At 36.6% G+C, this 19,751-nt stretch overlaps 2 protein-coding genes across 2 annotated transcripts in view; both read left to right on the forward strand.

Annotated features, from left to right (window-relative positions):
* Positions 1–1,057: 1,057 nt before the first annotated feature.
* Positions 1,058–4,205, forward strand: LOC112452376. The gene is made up of 4 exons (XM_025012541.1): positions 1,058–1,154; positions 1,645–1,915; positions 3,249–3,447; positions 3,783–4,205. Exons 1-4 carry the CDS (start codon positions 1,058–1,060, stop codon positions 4,203–4,205), a joined length of 990 nt encoding a protein of 329 aa, XP_024868309.1.
* Positions 4,206–6,972: 2,767 nt separating this feature from the next.
* Positions 6,973–19,751, forward strand: part of LOC112452378 (dynein heavy chain 2, axonemal) — a 52,422-nt gene continuing 39,643 nt past the window's right edge. The window contains exons 1-8 of the mRNA XM_025012542.1: positions 6,973–7,198; positions 7,722–8,179; positions 10,504–10,640; positions 10,965–11,307; positions 11,765–12,284; positions 12,916–13,058; positions 13,479–13,624; positions 13,725–13,818. Coding sequence (XP_024868310.1) covers positions 6,988–7,198; positions 7,722–8,179; positions 10,504–10,640; positions 10,965–11,307; positions 11,765–12,284; positions 12,916–13,058; positions 13,479–13,624; positions 13,725–13,818 — 2,052 coding nt within the window. The 5' untranslated portion in view covers positions 6,973–6,987. The remainder of the gene's footprint in view (positions 7,199–7,721; positions 8,180–10,503; positions 10,641–10,964; positions 11,308–11,764; positions 12,285–12,915; positions 13,059–13,478; positions 13,625–13,724; positions 13,819–19,751) is intronic.

The raw sequence follows: 19,751 nt of genomic DNA on the forward strand, positions 1-19,751 counted from the left end.
ATAACCCTCTTGTTAATAATATATATAATATTTGAATATTTTTAGTATATATGATATGTAACAATTATATAATTTAAATTGTATCTATCCAAATGCTTAAACTAAATACCATGTAAAAAACTTGTTAATATTTTTCTCTTTAAATTGCACCTTCTCTCTCTAATCCAAGCTATTCTAATTTTATTGTTTGCTTTAATACCATTTTAATTACCTACTCTGAAACCTTATGTGAAATCAGGGATGACAAAAAACGTTTTTACATTAAAAGAGATTGCCCCGCACGTATTTAATACGTCTTATAACAAGTGCAGCAATTATTCATATACAAAATGCACGTGATTATTCTCTAGTACAAATGAGGTAGCAGCTTTGAAATGAGGTAATGTACGTAATTTTAACGAATAAGCGGCCACAATGAACTTAATAAACTGAAGTTCCGCGATTTGCTCACCGAAACGTGTAATATATGCAACGAAGTGGAAAGTTTTCATTAGCTCTTTGAAGCTTCAATTTATTGGGAGAGATAACTTAATAATAATATACCAAAATATAAATATATTATATGTTATATATTATATAGAAATTAATATTAAAAAGTTAAATTAAATCAAAGAAACATGTAAAATTAATAATGCAATATTTTTTATAAAACATTATCCTTGACAAAAACAGTTAATATGTTCTTAATATTAATTGCGATTACTAAATAACAAAAGTTATTTTACAATAATTATTTACATAACCGATAAAAATATTTTATAAATATTTCAGTAACTTCTCTATTTCGTGTAGTCTTATAATTTAAACAGCGACCAAAGACGATATTTTTCTGAGGTATTGAGAACCCCTTCGACAACGAACGATCGGTCCCCAAAAGCCGATCTATTGCCGAGACCACTCCTCTTGCTCTCGAGCAACTTCGCGACGGTGCTTCAGGATATCTACGGCGAAAACGCTGAAAGATTCGCTGCCGTAACAGTCGGACCGGGCGCATAAATCAGCTGCACAGACTCGTGTGAGAGAGGTGACGACGCCGGCAGGCCACCCCGTCAATAAAATGCAAAGACGGAGAAATAAAGTTAAAGATAAGCCGCCCCCGGACCCACGCCGAGAGTACTTGGACGCCGAGTCCAGCGATGAAGCGGAAAAGCACAGTAAGATTTACGAGAAAAATATTAAACGCACCTACTTTCCCGTTTTCAACTTTCTTGATTTTCCGCTCCTTTCCCGGATTCTGTTTCTTCGCCCCGCCTGTCCTATTTTCGACACTTTCGAGCCCGTCGTTTTCAACCTCTGTTTCGTACGACCTCGTCGCGCACTGTCGCGTAATGTCCAATTCCACCGTTAAATCCAAAGATACTGCGGAATCAATCACACAACACATTCGTGAAAGAGATATTAAATACTTTCGCTTTTCACGATTCTCGATCAGATCCATTATCCGCTTTATTTCGATTCCCCCTCCCTCCGTCTTTTCCAAATATCACAATTTCCAATTGCCATAAATCACGACACGCTAATTCCATTACCGCTCAATGCGCGATATCTGCGATTGATACGTGCGACTGATAAATTTTTGAATACTTCATTACAGCACGGCGCTGATTAATTAAGGGGGATGTGTTTATTTAATTCATTTTCTAGTTTATACGCGAGTCGTTACGGTGGACGTAATTTCCTCGATACTTCTGCAAATATTAACAAGGCAGCAATATAACAACGACGACGTTAGCCATAATGCGGCTAATTTGAAGCAAGTTCGCTCGACAGGGACGCGCTTGAATTTGGACATGGATTCGACGAATGGCCGCGTCCAATTTGCAATTACAATGGCTGCTTTGTATGCTCCCGCGAGTGCATTCGGTAACCATAAATTCCACGATAACTTTAAAGACGAAATAGATGTAACAGGGATGTATGATTGTACGCGTCGAGAGTACTTGACATTTAACGAGCCAATCCTCATTTCAATTTCAACAATTTCAATAATTATGATATATCGTGCATAAGCCGGCCACTTGCAACGATTAATCGGTCATTCGCAGGTTCCGCGCTGCTGCTTCCGGCTCCTAATTTGTCGCCGGGATTATGGCAATTTACCCTTCGACCTCGATCGCACGCTGGAAGATGAACCTAATTCGTCCTCTCTCGCGAGTTCCCATGGTACTTGCACGATCCAAAAGTAGGTGAACTAGATAAACCGATAATCTATATGCAAGCTACCTGCGTCTATTCGCCCCTCCTCCTCTTCTCCCCCCACCCCAACGCAAACTAACGTTATTACTCAAAGCCTATTCTTCTTGTTCGGGCACAGTGGGATCTACAAATCCTTAATCCACAAACGATTAACGTCACGTTACCTACGTGGATGATCGAGAATGGCAATTTTGTCATTGGCCAGCTGCGGTAAAATGCTCTGTCCGATCTCGTATTAATTCACGGAGCCGGGTGATTTCAATTATTCGTACGACAAAGTGACCGTGTACTTTGATAGTGGGTTAAAAAGATTAAAAATTGCTGCGTTTTATTATTATTTAATCGTATCTAAAGAATATTCTTCTTAAAAATATGTAGTATTCATAACATTTCATATAAATGCATTTTCTTCATTTTTGTGATTCTCAATGACGCGTCCATAAAGCAAACGACTATTTCAATAAGATATAAACAACATTGGTTTATTATTTTCTAGTTAATTGTAATTCGAATTGCAAGGCTCTACATGAATCTACCTACAACTTCTTCTCATTCCGTGCCAAATAACTATTTTAATAACAAAACGATTTTTGAGAAATAAAGTATATACGTGAGACTGATAAGTCGTTGCATGTCGCCAAAGAAGACATCAATGACATCATCGTATCTGCATAATGTCTGCCATCACAGCGGGATAAATTGCCCCAACGTGGCCTACGGTAGCGTCTCGATCGCGACGCGACGTGTTTCCTCTTCCGTCGATTTATTAGCTACTCGCGATTTATAGTTCCTATTAGATTGCCAAGAGTAAAGGCATGGGTGGGCGGAATGGGCGGCGGCGATGGCCCAGCGATGTGGGACCGAGACACGGAGAAGGCCTGAGGAATGATATCGGGACGACCGGGAGAGACCCTCTTGGAACGAATGTCTTCTATTTAACCAGGCTGGCGGATTTAGGGCCCATCGCGCCGTTCCAATCGACGACTAACGAACGGCCGGCGCGCCGCGTTCCGTAGAATTTGTTTTCTCTTTCCAAATGCTTCTTATATTAGTTACGAGGTCGCCTTTCCGACGATAAATGTCGTCGCGACGCACGAGAAAATCGGAGATCGCGTTTTTCGAATCTACTTGTCGCGATGTAACCGCAATCTACGACAGAGATTATCAAGGATGAATATTGTTGCAGGTGAAGAAGAGGATGTGACGGACGAGCTGCGTCCGATATATGAGATGGACGAATTAGATAAATTGGTAAGCAACTTCTAAAATTATTTCAAATAAACTGTACAATATTGAATTACAATTTTGGTACGTTTGATGAATGGTAATGATTTTATATTTTCGCTATATTGACTCTAACATTTATTTGACAAAAATATGGCGTAAACACAATATCTTTTTATTACACAAATTATAAACAAATAATTATATTCAAGTAAATATATTTAAACAATTTTAATTTTGTTCCACATTGAGACAAATATACCTTCAGAAATGATATATGACGCTGTCACAAAAACATGAAAATCGATTTATGCATTTGGACTAGAAGCAAGTATTCCGAAAAATTCGGTGCCTTTTCTCAGATACGGTGTGTTAAGGATATGACGACGCTGAGCGGTCTGACGGACAACGATTGGACGTGGAAATGCGACATGGACATCCGCGAGTTCTTCCACGAACCGAGCATTCCGGTCCTCTGCATTTATCACATGAACGGCAGTCTGACCACAGAATTTTCATTTCCTACGGCGCCCGTGCACGAGCTAACCTACTTCGTGAGACAGCCCAATGAGATTCTCCACCCGGAGAACTTTCGCGAGCGCATTCTCTTCGGGTCGATGAACGACAAGGTGGAGGGCCATATACTGGGCGTCATCCAGAACGTGTTCGCGCCGATCTTCTTCACAATCGAGACCTGGCCCGACAGTATCCTTCGCTATTTTGCCCCTGATCTCTATTATTGCATTCTTGTCAAAGATACCCAATTAATTTGCATAACTAATTAACGGAAAGTTTAGCGATGTACAGAGGAGGGACGAAATTCGAACGGCACGAAATTCGTAGAAAACGGGCGAAGTCGACTGTACAACGATAGGCCAACAGGAAGAGTTAACGAAGTTTCTTCATTTTTACGTTCCTCTTCCGTTTTTTTTCCGTTTCGTCTCAGTAAATAATGTACGTGTACAGATCGCGAGTTACGGAACTTTAATTGGGTCCAGACACGATATCCCGTCGGTCTTCTCGGTGACTCCCCGAGTGACCCACTTGAGGTTGGGCTTCGCCGTGCAATGTAAATTCTGTTTAACTTTCAAATCCCGCTCCGCGCGCGCGTCTGCCCGCGACCGGTTGATTTTGTAGTGGGTGGTGATTTAAAGTTTTTCGCGGATTTAAATGTAGGTTTAAAAAGCTTCGCTGGGCGAAGGACGCCCAGGGGAGACATCGCGCGATTTTATCTCTCGCTCGAATCCATGATTCAATCTGATATGTCTGTTCTGATATATGATCGATTTTTGCGATGCAATTTCAATCCAATCGAACCAATTGGGTTTTTGAACATTTTGCCATAGTCGCAATTTTATTGCGCAAATCCTAGTCTTCTTGTTTCTCACTGGGCAACACGTGTGATTAGTACGTTTCTATTTTCTAAATTTACACCGCCATATTACCGTTTTACCCCTCTGATTATTATAACATTAACATATAAAGCACAAACCAGTTATAGCATGGATAGTTATAGTTTATTTAGGTCTGTAGTATCCGTTTTTTTTCTGACAACTGATTAACGCCCATTGTCTTTTATCAATCGGCATAACATATAATGAAAACTTTGCGGTCTAGCCGTAATTCGGTGTCAATTGTGTCGAATACCGTCGAATAATCGTGTATGCACCGTAACCGATTGATGATGAGTGTTTCAATCGACAGCGGTGACAAAGGAGCCACGACGGGCCAGTCTCACAATGCCAAGGGCGATCATCGCGATCGTCGGTAGTTGCTCCGGCTTAAGGTCATAACAATCTAACGTGATGACATTACCAAGTGAATTTCCAACTTTAGCGCTGCAATCCCGTTACCGCAACGCACGACACAAAGTTCCGGCCCGTCCGCCGGGGGAGCCGGGACGGGAAAGTGGGGGGGGGGTGGACTCCTGGGAATTGCACGAAAGTTATTATTACCATAATTTTCGGCTAAATGCACTGCACAACTCACCGCCGCTGGTAAATCCAGCGTCGATGTTTGCCCATGTACGCGAACGGGATTACTCCCGCCGTCAAGTTAGAAACGATTGCATTGCATTCGTACGGGAGCCACTTCATTATTTCTAATGGATCCTGAGCGGATTTTAACCGGATCGAAACGTCGCTTTGCTAATTGTACCAGAACGTCCAACAACTTCCGTCGCGTTTTTTTTATCTTCTCATATATACGCGACGATCGTGGATTATATTTTGATTCAATCATGATTTCAACTTTTATTTCTATAACCGTATGATTAATATGATTAATTAACACAATGCTTATAGAACGTATAGTACATGCTAAATTAGCGATCTCTCTAAATTTCTTAGAATGAAATCTAACTCCAAACTACTGAATATTTACTTTAAACGATAGTGAAAATACTGCTACTCGTAATTAGTAAAAATTCACTTTTTACAAAAGTGAACTGTTTGACTCTGAATGCAAAGAGAAAGTGTTATTCTAGAAATCTAATCTCACCATTTAATCTAAACACCATTCTTTATATAACACGTTAAATCAATAAATAAACTACGTAAATTGTTATAAGCATCGCACTTACCCCTGGATGAGATATATATTAACATTTTTATATATCAATTATGTATATTATACACATATATAGACCATAATTAGTTCATTTAACGTTTAAGGACATAAAGTATCCCTTGGTAAGGATATAAAGACTATAATCTTTATATATATTCTTATCAAGAGATACGGATGTCTCGTACCAAGTACACGCGCAATAAAAAATAATAACGTCGAGAAACAACGAGACGACAGTTTTTCTTTTGCTAATGCACGGCGTTTTACGTGCGCTTTACTCACTCTTCACGAATAAAAATATTCACTCCACATAGAATGAAAATATTCGCTCTACAAAATAAAGTACATATATTTACTTCATTTTGCAGAGTAAATTTTTCATTTTACAACAAAAAGTAGAAGAATTCACTCTTATGAGTGAAAACTCACTCTAATTCGAAAGATTCGACCAGTCACTCAATTTTTCAAGTGTATTATATATCACTGTAAAAAATTTAGAGATATAGCTCAAAGTTCACAAAACGATACGTAGTCTTTACAATAATGGTAAAAAACGTGATATTATATTTCTTGCATTAAACATTAAGTTTTGCATACGTTATTTCATTTCAAGTGCAGAACAGTCATCTTTTCGCCTTTCTCCAATTTTTGTATTTAATAAGATTTACAACCGCACGCTTCAGTTGTAAATCGACGTGACAATGACAATGTAGTCGATCACTTTCGATATACAGCGCGGGCAATTCGACTCAATAAATCTCCATCAGCAGACGTAGGGTGGCAATGATACATGCTACACAATTCTATATGATAGACCGCCGAGACAGCTTGAAGCGGTGTAAAAAATGGTGGTATTGGGAAGACCGATAACGAGGTTCGGTGTCGTATCACGTTTCTGGATTTTCTTTTTCTTAATCGCACCGAAACACATGTGTGAAAGCGGACTTCTGCACCCAACTGGACACCTTCCTGTGCAATTTAACGGACCTCACGTACAAAATGCTGGGCTTAACCGTGATATATGTACCTCTGAAGAGTAGGGAGTTCACCACGGAGGAGGGTAGCGCCGATAAGGAGTTGGTGAAGAGGTTGGAGGGTGTGATGGCCTATTGGAACACCCAAATCAAAATAGCCCTCTCTGACCAGGAACAAGCGAGCCCGCACGAGTTACTGTGCCTCGACGACGAATATGACTTCTGGACTTATCGATGTAAGTGCTTACTCTTAAAAGAAAGACGTATATAGTGGCTGCAAGAAGAGAAGAGAGAGGATAGAATCGTTTCCCGATAATATATGTCCGGAAATTTCTTAGGAGGGACAAAAGTTTCCTTTAATGCGACATTTTAGCGGAGTCTCTCTCTTTCTACGTCATAGAGTTAGAAAGAAATTTGACATCTGAAGCTTTCTTTCATACATATTCAGAGCGGGCATAAATATAAAATTTTTATGCGTTTTATTCGTTTTATACGTACTCGGAAAAAATGTTGTATTAACAACATTAGTCTAATTGGAAATAATCTTGTTAATTTAATACGTCATGCTTTTGTTTAAAAAAAATAAGTTTTTTTTAATAAAATAAGTATTTTTCACTAATACTGCTATTGAATTAACAAAATTGTGTGTATTTATAGACAAGTGAATCATGAATTTGAATTTCAAAATTTTGCACACAGCTATCGCGGTAATTAACTTGTTTATATTATTAAATACGTGCTTCTTTTTCTTTTCGTCAGATGACAATCTCTGCGGTTTGAATTATCAGCTACATAAAAATACGGTGGGGCTTATTATCAACATATTATTGGCTGCGCAGTCCACTTACACACGTCAGTTCCTGATGTTGAAAGACGAGATCGAGCACGGTACAATCGAGGCAAAATCGAACATCGAGTTCCTGAGCATCCTGAAGGACACTTGCGCTGAGTTGAAGACTTGTACAACTCCCGCGAGCGTGGCACAATATCTGCCAAAAATGATGCATCTCTTCAGGACGATTTGGTTGAACTCCCCTTACTACAATACCCGCGAGAGGATAAGCAATCTTTTCAGCGCCCTCAGCAACCAGATTGTCATCATGTCCAAAGGCTTTATCAATCTGGCAGATGTATTTGCAGGGAAGGTGAGGAAGAGTATAAAGATCTTGGACGAGTGCATTAAACTGTGCGAGGATTATAAGACTCTCTATCATAAGGTGAGTCTTGTTGGAAACATCTTATAATAATATATATTTTACATATAAGAATATAATATCTTTATTCTACATATACACGCACACACACATAAGTATGAGAAAGATATATATAAATTTTAAAAAATATTTTTGTAAAAATATAAAGCATTCTGTGTATTCTACAAAGAACTCATTGTAATATTATATAAAATTGTAAAGTGGCGTATTAATTATTCGCGTGCAGCGAGTCACATTCCTTCTCGACATTTAAAGGGTTACAGGACCCTGACAGGAGTAAAAGTTAGGAAAAATTTGGGAAGTTGTAAGAAATTGTAAATTAATAGAAGTATGAATTCTTTGTTATGTATATTTATTAAGTAACAATATCTTGGTATAAAAAAATTATATTTTATGATAAATATTAACATCGCTGTGTTTATTTCAAATTTGTTCTGCAAAAGAACATAAATCATACTTTAACAATAACCATCCTGATTTCAATAGGAGTGATATGAAATCAGTATCAATACATTTTTTTTATTTATTAGGGTTATAATTATCAATTCGTGGAGGCAAATTTCAAAAACCACTATTTATTTATTTATTTACTTTACAAACTCAGATTTTTTTTAGTAAAAAGATTAAATTTAATTTTTTCCCCATTTTGCAAAATATTGTTTTTTCAAAATTTGCTTCATAAACCGATAACTATATTACTCTAATAAATAAAAAAATGTATTAATATTGATTTCAGATTACTCCTATTGAGAATGGTTACCGTTACAGCATGATTTTTTTGAAGAACAGAATTAAAATGGACATAATATGTTCATATGTTAATATTCATAAAGTCCATAAAATATAATTTTCTTACACCAAGATATTGTTACTTAATAACCATACATAATAAAAAATGTATAATTTAATTAATTTACAACTTTCTACAATCTCCATAATTTTTATGTTAATTATTACTGGTATATTAATTATTTACTAGCAAAGTTTCTAATTTCCCTAAATTTTTCTTAACTTTTACTCCTGCCAAGGTTCTGCAACTCCTTAATTATTACATACTCCACCAGAAGCTTGATTTAAGTTACAATTTTTTTTTTTAATTTCTACATAAAAGAAGAAAATCTTTTTTAACAGTCTTTTGCTATAACTTTTAATTAATTTAATTTATTAATTAATTAAATAAGTTATATTGTAATAATTATAGGATATCCATATAACTTCGCAGACTTCGCATATATATTTATTTTAGTAATTAAAAAATAAAAGTACATCTCTATATAAAGTATTTGTGAGCTTAAAAGCTGGTTTGTGACTGCATACGTGAAGTGCGTATAAAACATGGTTCTCTCTCTCTCTCTCTCTCTCTCTCTCTCTCTCTCTCTCTCTCTCTCTCTCTCTCTCTCCCTCTCTCTCTCTCTCTCTGCTGTCTGCAAATTCACCTTCCAACCGGTGAGTTAAACTTCCATTAAATTATGTGTGTACAGTTACTTTAGCTACTTAGCCTCCTTGTTGGACAATGCGAGGATGAATTTCGTCGTTAATGCGGAAGTTACAAAGTGATTTTGGTTTTCAGTGATAATTATGATTAGATATGATAATTCAAAGTGAAGCAAGACAGCCGGAAATTTTCCGTGAATTTAGAGTCAAATAAATAATCACTCGCGGTAGCGCTTGATGGAATTAACTTAACCAGAGATAGACGGAATACCTATACGTATGACGATCTGCCGCAAAGGGCGCTCTTTACAAGTACAAAGCGGTAAGGCGAAAAAGAGCTTTCGCTTTAAGTGGAGATCGCAATATAACACCGACTTACGCTTTTCCCGTGGGCAGATAAGCCAGAATAGAGGTGGGAATTGGGAAACGATGTGACGCGACGGCTCTCTCGACTACTTGTTCTCGAGTTGCGCTAGGGGTGCCCGAAGGGATAGGTGACACGACTTCTTAGACTTTTGTGCAGAAATCCGTGCAATCGTGTTACATAGTGGATTTTACGAATCGCCAACGCGCGTCTTCAATCCTACGCATTTTTATTCTTTGCGCAGTACTTTGTGCGAAAACAAATCGTGATAATAAAATGTCCTTCCGAACACTTTTTCCGGTTTTCGTCGAAATTGACACAATAAATTCTCCGTTGTGTTCCGTTTTCCACTTTGTATCTTTATTAGAACAGAATCTTAAACAAATTAAGACTACTGTTAGAGCAGAATGTCTCACGTTTTCGTACTGACGCGTGAAAATTAAATTTCAATTTGCATTTCTGACCGACTGATTTAATGTACTCATTAATATTTAACAAAATATACTCTTTTCAATACACTTTGTTCTAGATCGCGAGCGCTCACATCAATCTCACGTATCACTCATGGGACTTAGACACGAAGAGCATATTTCGTTACATCAACGTTTTCATCGGCAGGTGTCAGGATATGATCGAGATTTGTCAAGCAATGATTGATTTTGCAAGGTTCAAATAGAGCAACGATAAAAATGCATACACTACCTCAATTTTTTACTCTTATCTTTATTTCCTGTTCATAAACAACGCTTTTATATTGGCTACTATGCATACAGAATAATTTCACTCTTACCCCTTTTTACGGAACTATCGTTCTATATTCTATAAAATACTGCTACTAAATATGTTACATAGTTATGATCAATTCTAAATTTTTCTGTACAAAACTTTGTGTAACTAAATTATCCCAAAATTAGAATTTGCTCATGCAAATACTAATATTTTCGTTTTAGTAGTAATAGTTGCAAGTTACAATAAAATTTTTCAACGCAGATTAGACGAGACCACTCAGATTTTAAGTCCTAAATTCAGCGGCACAAGTGGCGAGGAGCATGAAAGAGTATGTCAAAAGATTGAAAGACTTTTCTATGACGCTTTGAGTAAAATCGAAGCAAATTCGCATAAGGTTTTCGCCGTTCAAGAATCTACGTGGCACGATGATATGATCATATTTCGCAACGAAATAACGGACTTAGAGATAATGATCGAAAATTTGATAGCCATCGTCTTCATGAACGTTAATAATATTCAAGAAGGGATCGAAAATTTGCAAAGCTTCTATAATTACTTGAATCGCAAGAATTTGAAATTGCTGTTTGATAGCAAGAATAGCAGTGTAAGGAGAAATCAATGATTTACAAACACAAGTTGCTTCTAAGAAATAATCAATTGCTCGAGTTTATGATTTTGATCCTATTTTAGAAGTAAATGGTTAAAGATATTAAACTTAAATAGCCCTTGGGAAAAAATAGTGATGTAAATAATTTATCTTTATTTGTAAATTTATAAGTAATTTTTCTTAATTTTAATGAGCAAAGGTAAAAACTTTTCATGTTCTTTATTTTAAATATAAAATCGACTTATTGTTATACCTTTTTATAGTTCTACAGAAAAAAAAAATTCTAAAATCTACGAAAAAATGTGTACATGTCAAACTTATTTTTTTATTAACTTCACTATTCTGCATAAATGTTAAACAAATCGTTTTAAGTCCTCAAATCCTTTTAAATTATTGAGATTATGTCTCAAATCATCAAAGCAATAAGTAACCTTCGACACTGACAATTTTCAAGGTGTGGCAGATTTTAGCCGATGATATCCAACGGACAAAGCAGGAGGTGCTGAACGAGAGGGAAGAATATTCGTCGATCACACCGTATTACGCCGGCAGAGCGCTGAACCTTCGTCTGAAAGGTGACCGCCTGTTATCGACGCGAAAAATGCTGGAGAAGGCCGAGTGGATGCCCTATTGCGGCATGAGCGAGGAAATCTATCATCAGGAAGACATCGTGATCAGATCCATCGAGGACTCCATGAAAGACCTTTACGTAAAATGGCTGCACGACGTCGGTGATAACCCGCGCTCGCGACTCGATTGCTACCTGATGCGGCGGAGCGACAGTAAACCCGGCCTGCTCGAGTGTAACATCGACCCTAATATCCTGAATCTCTGCCGCGAGTGTTTCTATTGGATGAGCTTGAAATTCAACATACCCGTGCACATACAACTGATACACGACAAGTGGGACACGCTACACTTTATCTACGAGAGTGTCCTCGCTGTCACGCTGGCGTATAACAAGATAATCGAAGGTTTCCTGTTTCCAATAATCGCTCACTAAATGATTACACGGAGTAAAACGTAAAAAAACCATTAGCAAGAAGTCTTTTCTTGTCAAAAGCAATAAATATGTTAGCGAAATTGTAGTTACTTTAGACATGATAAACAATTTTATGACAAAGTTCAACGGTGCAAAAATAAAAAAATAGTATTTTTAAATTATTTTTAAATAGCTTTCTTAACAAAATTTAGTATACTATTGTAAAATATTAAATAAATATACTATTCAGCGTATAGTTTAAAAAACTTGATCTTTATTATTTTTTATCAATTTTGTCTTGAGAATACACTTAACCGAGAATTATTAAAAAATGTAACATTTTGTTAATTTATGCAAACTGTTTTACATAACATTGCATTTTACAATTTATATCTGAATATACGTGTACAACGAATATACAACAGCTAAATTTATTTTTCTTAAGCTATGATGAAAAAGTTCGCCGACTAAAATGTGAGTGCTTATGCAAATATCATGATGACACAATTCAAACAGCGTATATGTCCGTAATGCGCGCGATGAAAGCGACATTCTCCGTATTTGCAGTCACACGCGATGGTAGCAAAATATTCTTGGAACGTAGCGAAACTTCTATTTTTCAGCATTGTCGCTGACAGAACGTGCGCTGTTTCGCGAATTAATTCGGCAGCTCGACCGGAAGATCAATCCCGGCTTAACCAAGCTGACGTGGAACACGGATTACGTGGACTCGTACATTGAGAATTGTTTCAACGAAACGGCCAATGTACGCTTAGAATCTCTTACCTCCATGTGCGAAGTTCATATAAATTCATGCAATATGTATGACAACCTCGCGGTAAAGTTTAATTATGGACTGTCCACACAACAGTCGCCTCGCTCATAGTCTATCTGCATTTTTGAACAATTAATTACGATGGTTCTGTATAATGCAAAAAATCGATACGCGTATAAAAAGGAACAAGATTTCAAGGCATCGATTTTAATAGCATTAAGTTGAGTGTTTGCTTTATCTTTATTTTTTTTCATTGTTAGTAGCTTCTTTTTGCTTATCTTTACTTTTGCAAATTTTACTTTAGAATCGATAAAAACTAAATGAGATCAATCTTTTATTAATATAATTTTACAATATATATGTAAATTGAATTGCACACAAACAAAGGTATTAAATTATTTGCCTCTTTAGTTTCAGGACTTCATCGATACTTATAAGCGCTTGAACTCCGAAATCGTAAGAATCTGCGAGAACATCTGCGATGCTCCGATGATCAAGATAAGGGTTAATTACACGTACACGCTGTCTATATTGGAGAAGGAACTTTTGCACGTAAGGTAGAATTTCCATTTCGCATTGTGCTGTCGCAAATTCAGGCGTGTGACTAAAACTTAACGCTTAGCGAGCGCGCATCGGTCGAACTTTCTCACTTTCCAGAGACGAGGCGTTCCAAGTTACGACTCAAAGACTCGATATGGTAATTCTGTACGTCATGGAGATTTATGAGGGCTTCAAGAATGTAATACAAGAGGTATAGCTTTCTTAGCGCAACATGATTAAATACGCTATTTTTCTATAACTCTAGAAATAAAAATGTAATTTTTCTTTTAGTATGCATTATTTAGTATGCATTAATGTCCATTTCTACCAATGCGGATTAACTTTAATTTCGGTTTAACTTACTTTTTATTTATTTTTAGTTGTAAGAATTAGAAAAAGATGAAGTAAGTTAAACCAAAATTAAAGTTAATCTCTCGGTTAATCCACATTGGTAGAAATGAACATAAAGGATGAAATTTAAACCAATACCTTGAGTTAAATAACATTTTGTTATTTTTAACTATCATGCATGTGTGTCAAAATTTATTATTTTAACACAAAACAGTATAATTTTAACTCCATTGGTTTATCAATGTTTTAATTAAATTAACGACGTATTGAGTAGGAAGCAGTAGTGATTTGTAGGAATGGTTAAAAATGATTCAAAATGAATATAAATTGAAACATAAATTTAACAGTGTGGTATATTAATGACCACCGCTTGTTTTATTATCTTTAATCTTAATATTTAATATCTATCTATGCTATCTTTGCTATCCATTTATTTATTTATTTAGTAAATATCTATCCTCTTGTGTATGTATGCCTGAAATTATGTTCTGAATATAAATTTTTTACGAAATTATTTTAAAAAAGGACCCCGCAACGGTCATGGAAGGTTTTGGCTCCCAATCAAATTTAACAATAATGTAGGATAATTTAGTTCACTAGACACTACAGACGCGCGCTACGCGCGCGCTATTTATCTTTAACATTTCACTATTAACCCTATTATACACAACTGTCAAAATATACAATGACAGCTACAAATGAAGTAAGCGCAGCAAGAAAACCAATCGGCATCGCGGAAAAGAGGCAACAATAAACTATCCATGCCTTTTTTAGAAAGGGATAAAATGCTGATAAAAAGTGTCTATAGGCAAAAAGCCCAAAAATGGACAGTTTCCGAGATATAAGGCAGAAAATAAGAGTGGAAAAATGAGAGTTTCAGGTTTCAGCTAATGGCAGTTTGCAACAGGCTGAATGCCATGCTTTCACTAAAACATTTACTTGATTGCTGAATAAATTATACTTATTCACAGTATACGTGTTCACATAGTCAAGTCAATGATCAAACCATACATAATATAATGTCATTGCATCGAATGACATGTATGCAACATATACCGGGTGTTTGAGACCACCCGCACACTCCTTTTCTTTCAAAAACTAAGCATTTTAGAGAAAAACGTTCCAGACAAAAATTGTATGGTTTTGAGGGGAACATAAGATGGTGTTATTGATTTGACTTTGGGTGGCATCGTTAAGGACAGGTCAAGGACACCTTCAGTTTCTTAAATGGAACCCCCTATTTTTTTATTGCATATTCTTATAGCTTATGTCGAGAGCTTTCCAAAACACTATAATTAAGTATTTTTTCATTAAGTACTTTTCGAGTTATAAGGCTTGAAAGTTACAGTATTGTGACATAATATTTTGTTAAGTATTTATAATTCAAATTCCTTACTTTTTATTTTTGCAAACAATATGAATCAATTAATGTAAAAAAAACACAATTTTCTTAAAGAAAAATTTGTTGTGTAACTGTTTATTGCATATTCATTATTTTCTTAGCTTCTCACGATTCGGGGTGCTTGATTTGCGTGAGTCCCCTTGCTTCTCACGATTCAGGGTGAGCGGCCTATTTCACGCTCGCGTTATGCTTTTTCAATAACTATCAATCACGCAATAAAAAATTGGTACTCTTCTAAATTTAAGTCTTTGTCGAAAGTAATTCAATTTGTACTTGGTGAATAAACATTCTGTAAGAATGAAACTTAATGCATGAATATGAATGCCTACAGAAATTACACAGCGCGCAATAGTTTATTCCAGGTATTTTAGACACTGTTCTTAACAACGGTACAAGAATTACACTCATTATAAATGGCATTAAAATTGTTCTTCAGCTTTGTAGATTAGTGCGCTATCTACTGTGCCACATTACGCTCTTATACAACAAGTTTTTCTTTAAGAAAATTGTATTTTCTTTACATTAATTGATTCATATTGTTTGCAAAAATAAAAAGTAAGAAATTTGAATTATAAATACTTAACAAAATATTATGTCACAATAAATTTCACCGTAACTTTCAAACCTTATAACTTAAAAAGTACCTAATAAAAAAATACGTAATTATAGTGTTTTGGAAAGCTCTCGACATAAGCTATAAGAATATGCAATAAAAAATAGGGGGTTTTATTTAAGAAACTGAAGATGTCCTTGACCTGTCCTTAACGATGCCACCCAAGGTCAAATCAATGACACCATTTTATGTTCCCCTCAAAACCATACAATTTTTGTCTGGAACGTTTTTCTCTAAAATGCTTAGTTTTTTAAAGAAAAGGGGTGGGCGGGTGGTCTCAGACACCCGGTATAGCAAGCAAGAATTAGTTACTTATTGAATGTTAATTTTTGCAATGTATGAAAAGTACGATATACAGTTATAATCAGGAATGCCGTTCGGAAGACCGGGCAGCACGGCAACATCGGTGGTGGGGATGGCTGGCGGCGTACACACTGAAGCGACGAGCGCTCGGCTAGCTTCGGTGTGTACGGCAACATCGGTGGTGGGGATAGCTGGCGGCAAACTTCAGTGTGTACGCCGCCAGCCATCCCCACCACCAATGTTGCCGTGCTGCTCCGAACGGCATCCCTGATTATAACTGTATATTGTACTTTTCATACATTGCAAAAATTAACATTCAATAAGTAACTGATTCTTGCTTGCTATGTATGTTGCATACATGTCATTCGATGCAATAACATTATATTAGGTATGGTTTAATCATTGACTTTACTATGTGAACGCGCATACTGTGCATAAGTATAATTCATCCAACAATCAAGTAAATGTTTTAGTGAAAGCATGGCATTCAGAAACTTTCTTCGTTGTTATGTATGTGACGGACGGTTTGCCCCACGACTAATGACTCGAATAGATGGTGACGAGAATGCTGCGAAACTTGAAGTAGCTATTCAGAGAAGAGATTCTTTCAACAGACCTCCTCTCGAAGTAATAAATCTGACAAGGATATGCACAAACTGCAACTAATCGATTCTTCGTGAAATTGCAGCTTTGGAGAAAGATCCTGGTTATCTTAAACTAAATGTCCTGACACAAACTAGGAACAGTACGTGCTTATTTTGCAATAACACCAATAATACACATCGATTATCAGTAGAGTGCAAAGCTGATGTTTTTATTAAGCAAGGTATTTTTATTCCTGATGGTGTAAGGTCATGTCGGCGACATATGGACATTGAAGGGTTTATATTGCAACCTTTGCTTCTCGGTTTGCAATTTGTCAATAGGCCATACGTTATCAAAGGACCTCAACTTCAGTTATCCTTACAAGAGCTTCGCAAAGTCGCTAACAATATGAAGAGAATTGACGATGAAAATAGTCTGTCAGACGAAGAATTTGAATGTTTTTGTCCTATGTCAAAAGAACAATTTCGAGAGTTGTTTGCTTCTTGCAAAGGTGTGCGACATAATGATGGGTATAGAAATAATATTAGTAAAAAGGATATGTTGATGTTTTTATGCAAAATGCGTCAAGGTCTCTCCGATAGTTTTTTAGCTGCCATTTTTCAATACCCCAGTAGGCAAGCAGTGACTACTTCTATTGCTACGGTCAGGAAGTCTTTAATGTTACATTTCGTACCAGAAAATATCGGATTCGATGCAATTACAAGGGCAAATTACATCGCTATATAGACATGTGACGGAATTCGCGAATAAATTGTACAATCCGGAACCGAATGTTCCAAGAGTAATTGCGGCTATTGACGGCACCTATTGTTATATCCCAAAATCCAGTAATTTTAAGGCGCTTCGACAGTCGTATTGTGTGCACATAGAGCGGCATCTAATAAAACCAGTTCTTATAGTTGCACCTGATGGCTACATACTGGACATTCAAGGTCCATATTTTGCAGACACCCGCAACAACGACGCTGCAATTCTTCAGAGCAAATTTTTAAGAGATGCAGAAAGAATGAGGCACTGGTTTCAGGAAAACGATATAGTCCTCATAGATAGAGGATACCGAGACGCTACAGGACTGCTTGCTCATTTAGGTGTCACGTGGAAAATGCCAGCTCACCTTTCGCCAGGAGAACGCCAACTTAATACGGAAGACGCTAACGATTCGCGGATCGTTGCAAAGTCGAGATGGATTGTAGAAGCTAGACATGGCCACATTAAATCCATACACGGAGAAAATTTTATAGTAAATATTACTATGGTGTCGCATTAGCTGCGGACCATCGAGAAATTTTAAGTTAAATTACTATGTTTATGGTAAAAATTACGTTATTTTATCGTTTTTAAAACAATAATTATAGTACACACATTTTTCGCAATAAATTTTCTTTACAGTTATTAGATAATTAAATCGAGTCGATTTAATTCCGGGGAGGGAAGGGTTTTTAATTCTAACAATCACTGTGTTTTAAGTCCGAAAAATAATCGGCGCGCAGTATGTTGGAAAAATTATATGTATATATATAGACATATATGTATACAGTAACTAATATAAGGCTGTCAAAGACCTAAGCTCGGATCGCATGGCTTTTGATTCTAATTGTTCGTATACCGTTACGATCCTATTTCTCTTATTATTAATAATTATAGTATTTTAACTTGAAATTCCCCGATGGTCCGCAGCTAGTGCGACACCATAGTAATATTTACTATAAAATTTTCTCCGTGTATTTAAATTCTTTCAATTGATGATTCCGATACAACATGTTCCGAACTTAGGAGACTTCTATCGAATTGCCGGCGCAATCATTAATAGGTACCACCCTCCGATTCATATGGAATCAGCCAACGTGGAAATGGCTCGGCAATTACTTGAGAAAGCAAGGAAACCAAATGTCGTTCAAGCTCGGGTTGAAGCTGAAAATCTACGGACCAAAAATGCCCAAAGATGGGTTTCCTTAAATACGGAACAACTACAAGACTTTCCACAACTCACTATAGAGTATTTAAAAAAACTTCCCAGATAGCACAGCTGATCTTTATGAATTCAAAAAGATCTGAATCTGATCTTTATAAATTCATAAAGATCAACTGTGCTATCTGGGTTACCATTGGAATATATTAAATAAAGCTTGCGCCATCATACGTCTAAGACAAACTGCAAAGGGATGATGAAGAATTTCATCTAGAAATGTTAAGAGATATAGATAGAGTGCCTGAACTGGGCTTTATAAGAGTAAGGATTTTTTCTAGATTTTGAAATGCTACCAAGCATCAGCTTTGGATATCATATCAACCAGCTGATGAAATATGTGAAGAACGCATTTCTATTCGAAGACACTTCTGCACATGTAAGTCTGGAGCTCGAACTCTAGGTACTTGCGCACACATAACCAGTGTGTTATGGTATCTAGGGTATGCGCGTCATGAAGAGAATATTCGATATCCTTCGAACGTGCTGCTTGAAAGCGTTCGTGATGCAAGAAACCGTCATCCACCTGAAAATGTGGATCCATAAAGGATCTAAAATGAGAGCCTTGACAGGGCACGCGTATATGCGTCTTATAGGAAGGCCCTGACACACACACGTATGCACGCACACACATACACAACCAAGGCAGAAAGGGTTTGGAGTCGCTATAAATACTACGGGAGTGACGAATCGTGGGGTACTTGTCTGTGCCTTGGGAACACACACACACACACACACACACAACAACTCTCTTTCTACCTGAGTGTTTAGTATCAAAAAAGATATGACTTATCATGATATATTCCTGTTGCAAACTGCATTTTTCTACTCTTTAATGACTTATACTCGAAAACTGTCCATTTTTGGGCTTTTTGCCTATATAGACACTTTTTATCAGCATTT

This window comes from Temnothorax curvispinosus, unplaced genomic scaffold (genome assembly GCF_003070985.1).
Source record: "Temnothorax curvispinosus isolate PA1 unplaced genomic scaffold, ASM307098v1 QBEX01003323.1, whole genome shotgun sequence".
In the NCBI taxonomy this organism is placed as follows: Eukaryota; Metazoa; Arthropoda; class Insecta; order Hymenoptera; family Formicidae; genus Temnothorax; species Temnothorax curvispinosus.

What these genes read in the sequence shown, in the direction of transcription:
- LOC112452376 (XM_025012541.1), top strand. Translation starts at nt 1,058, where the DNA reads ATGCAAAGACGGAGAAATAAAGTTAAAGATAAGCCGCCCCCGGACCCA. An exon ending in GAAATAGATGTAACAGGGAT is followed by an intron (nt 1,916 to 3,248) that starts GTATGATTGTAC and finishes TTCTTATATTAG; the next exon opens with TTACGAGGTCGCCTTTCCGA. An exon ending in TGGACGAATTAGATAAATTG is followed by an intron (nt 3,448 to 3,782) that starts GTAAGCAACTTC and finishes GCCTTTTCTCAG; the next exon opens with ATACGGTGTGTTAAGGATAT.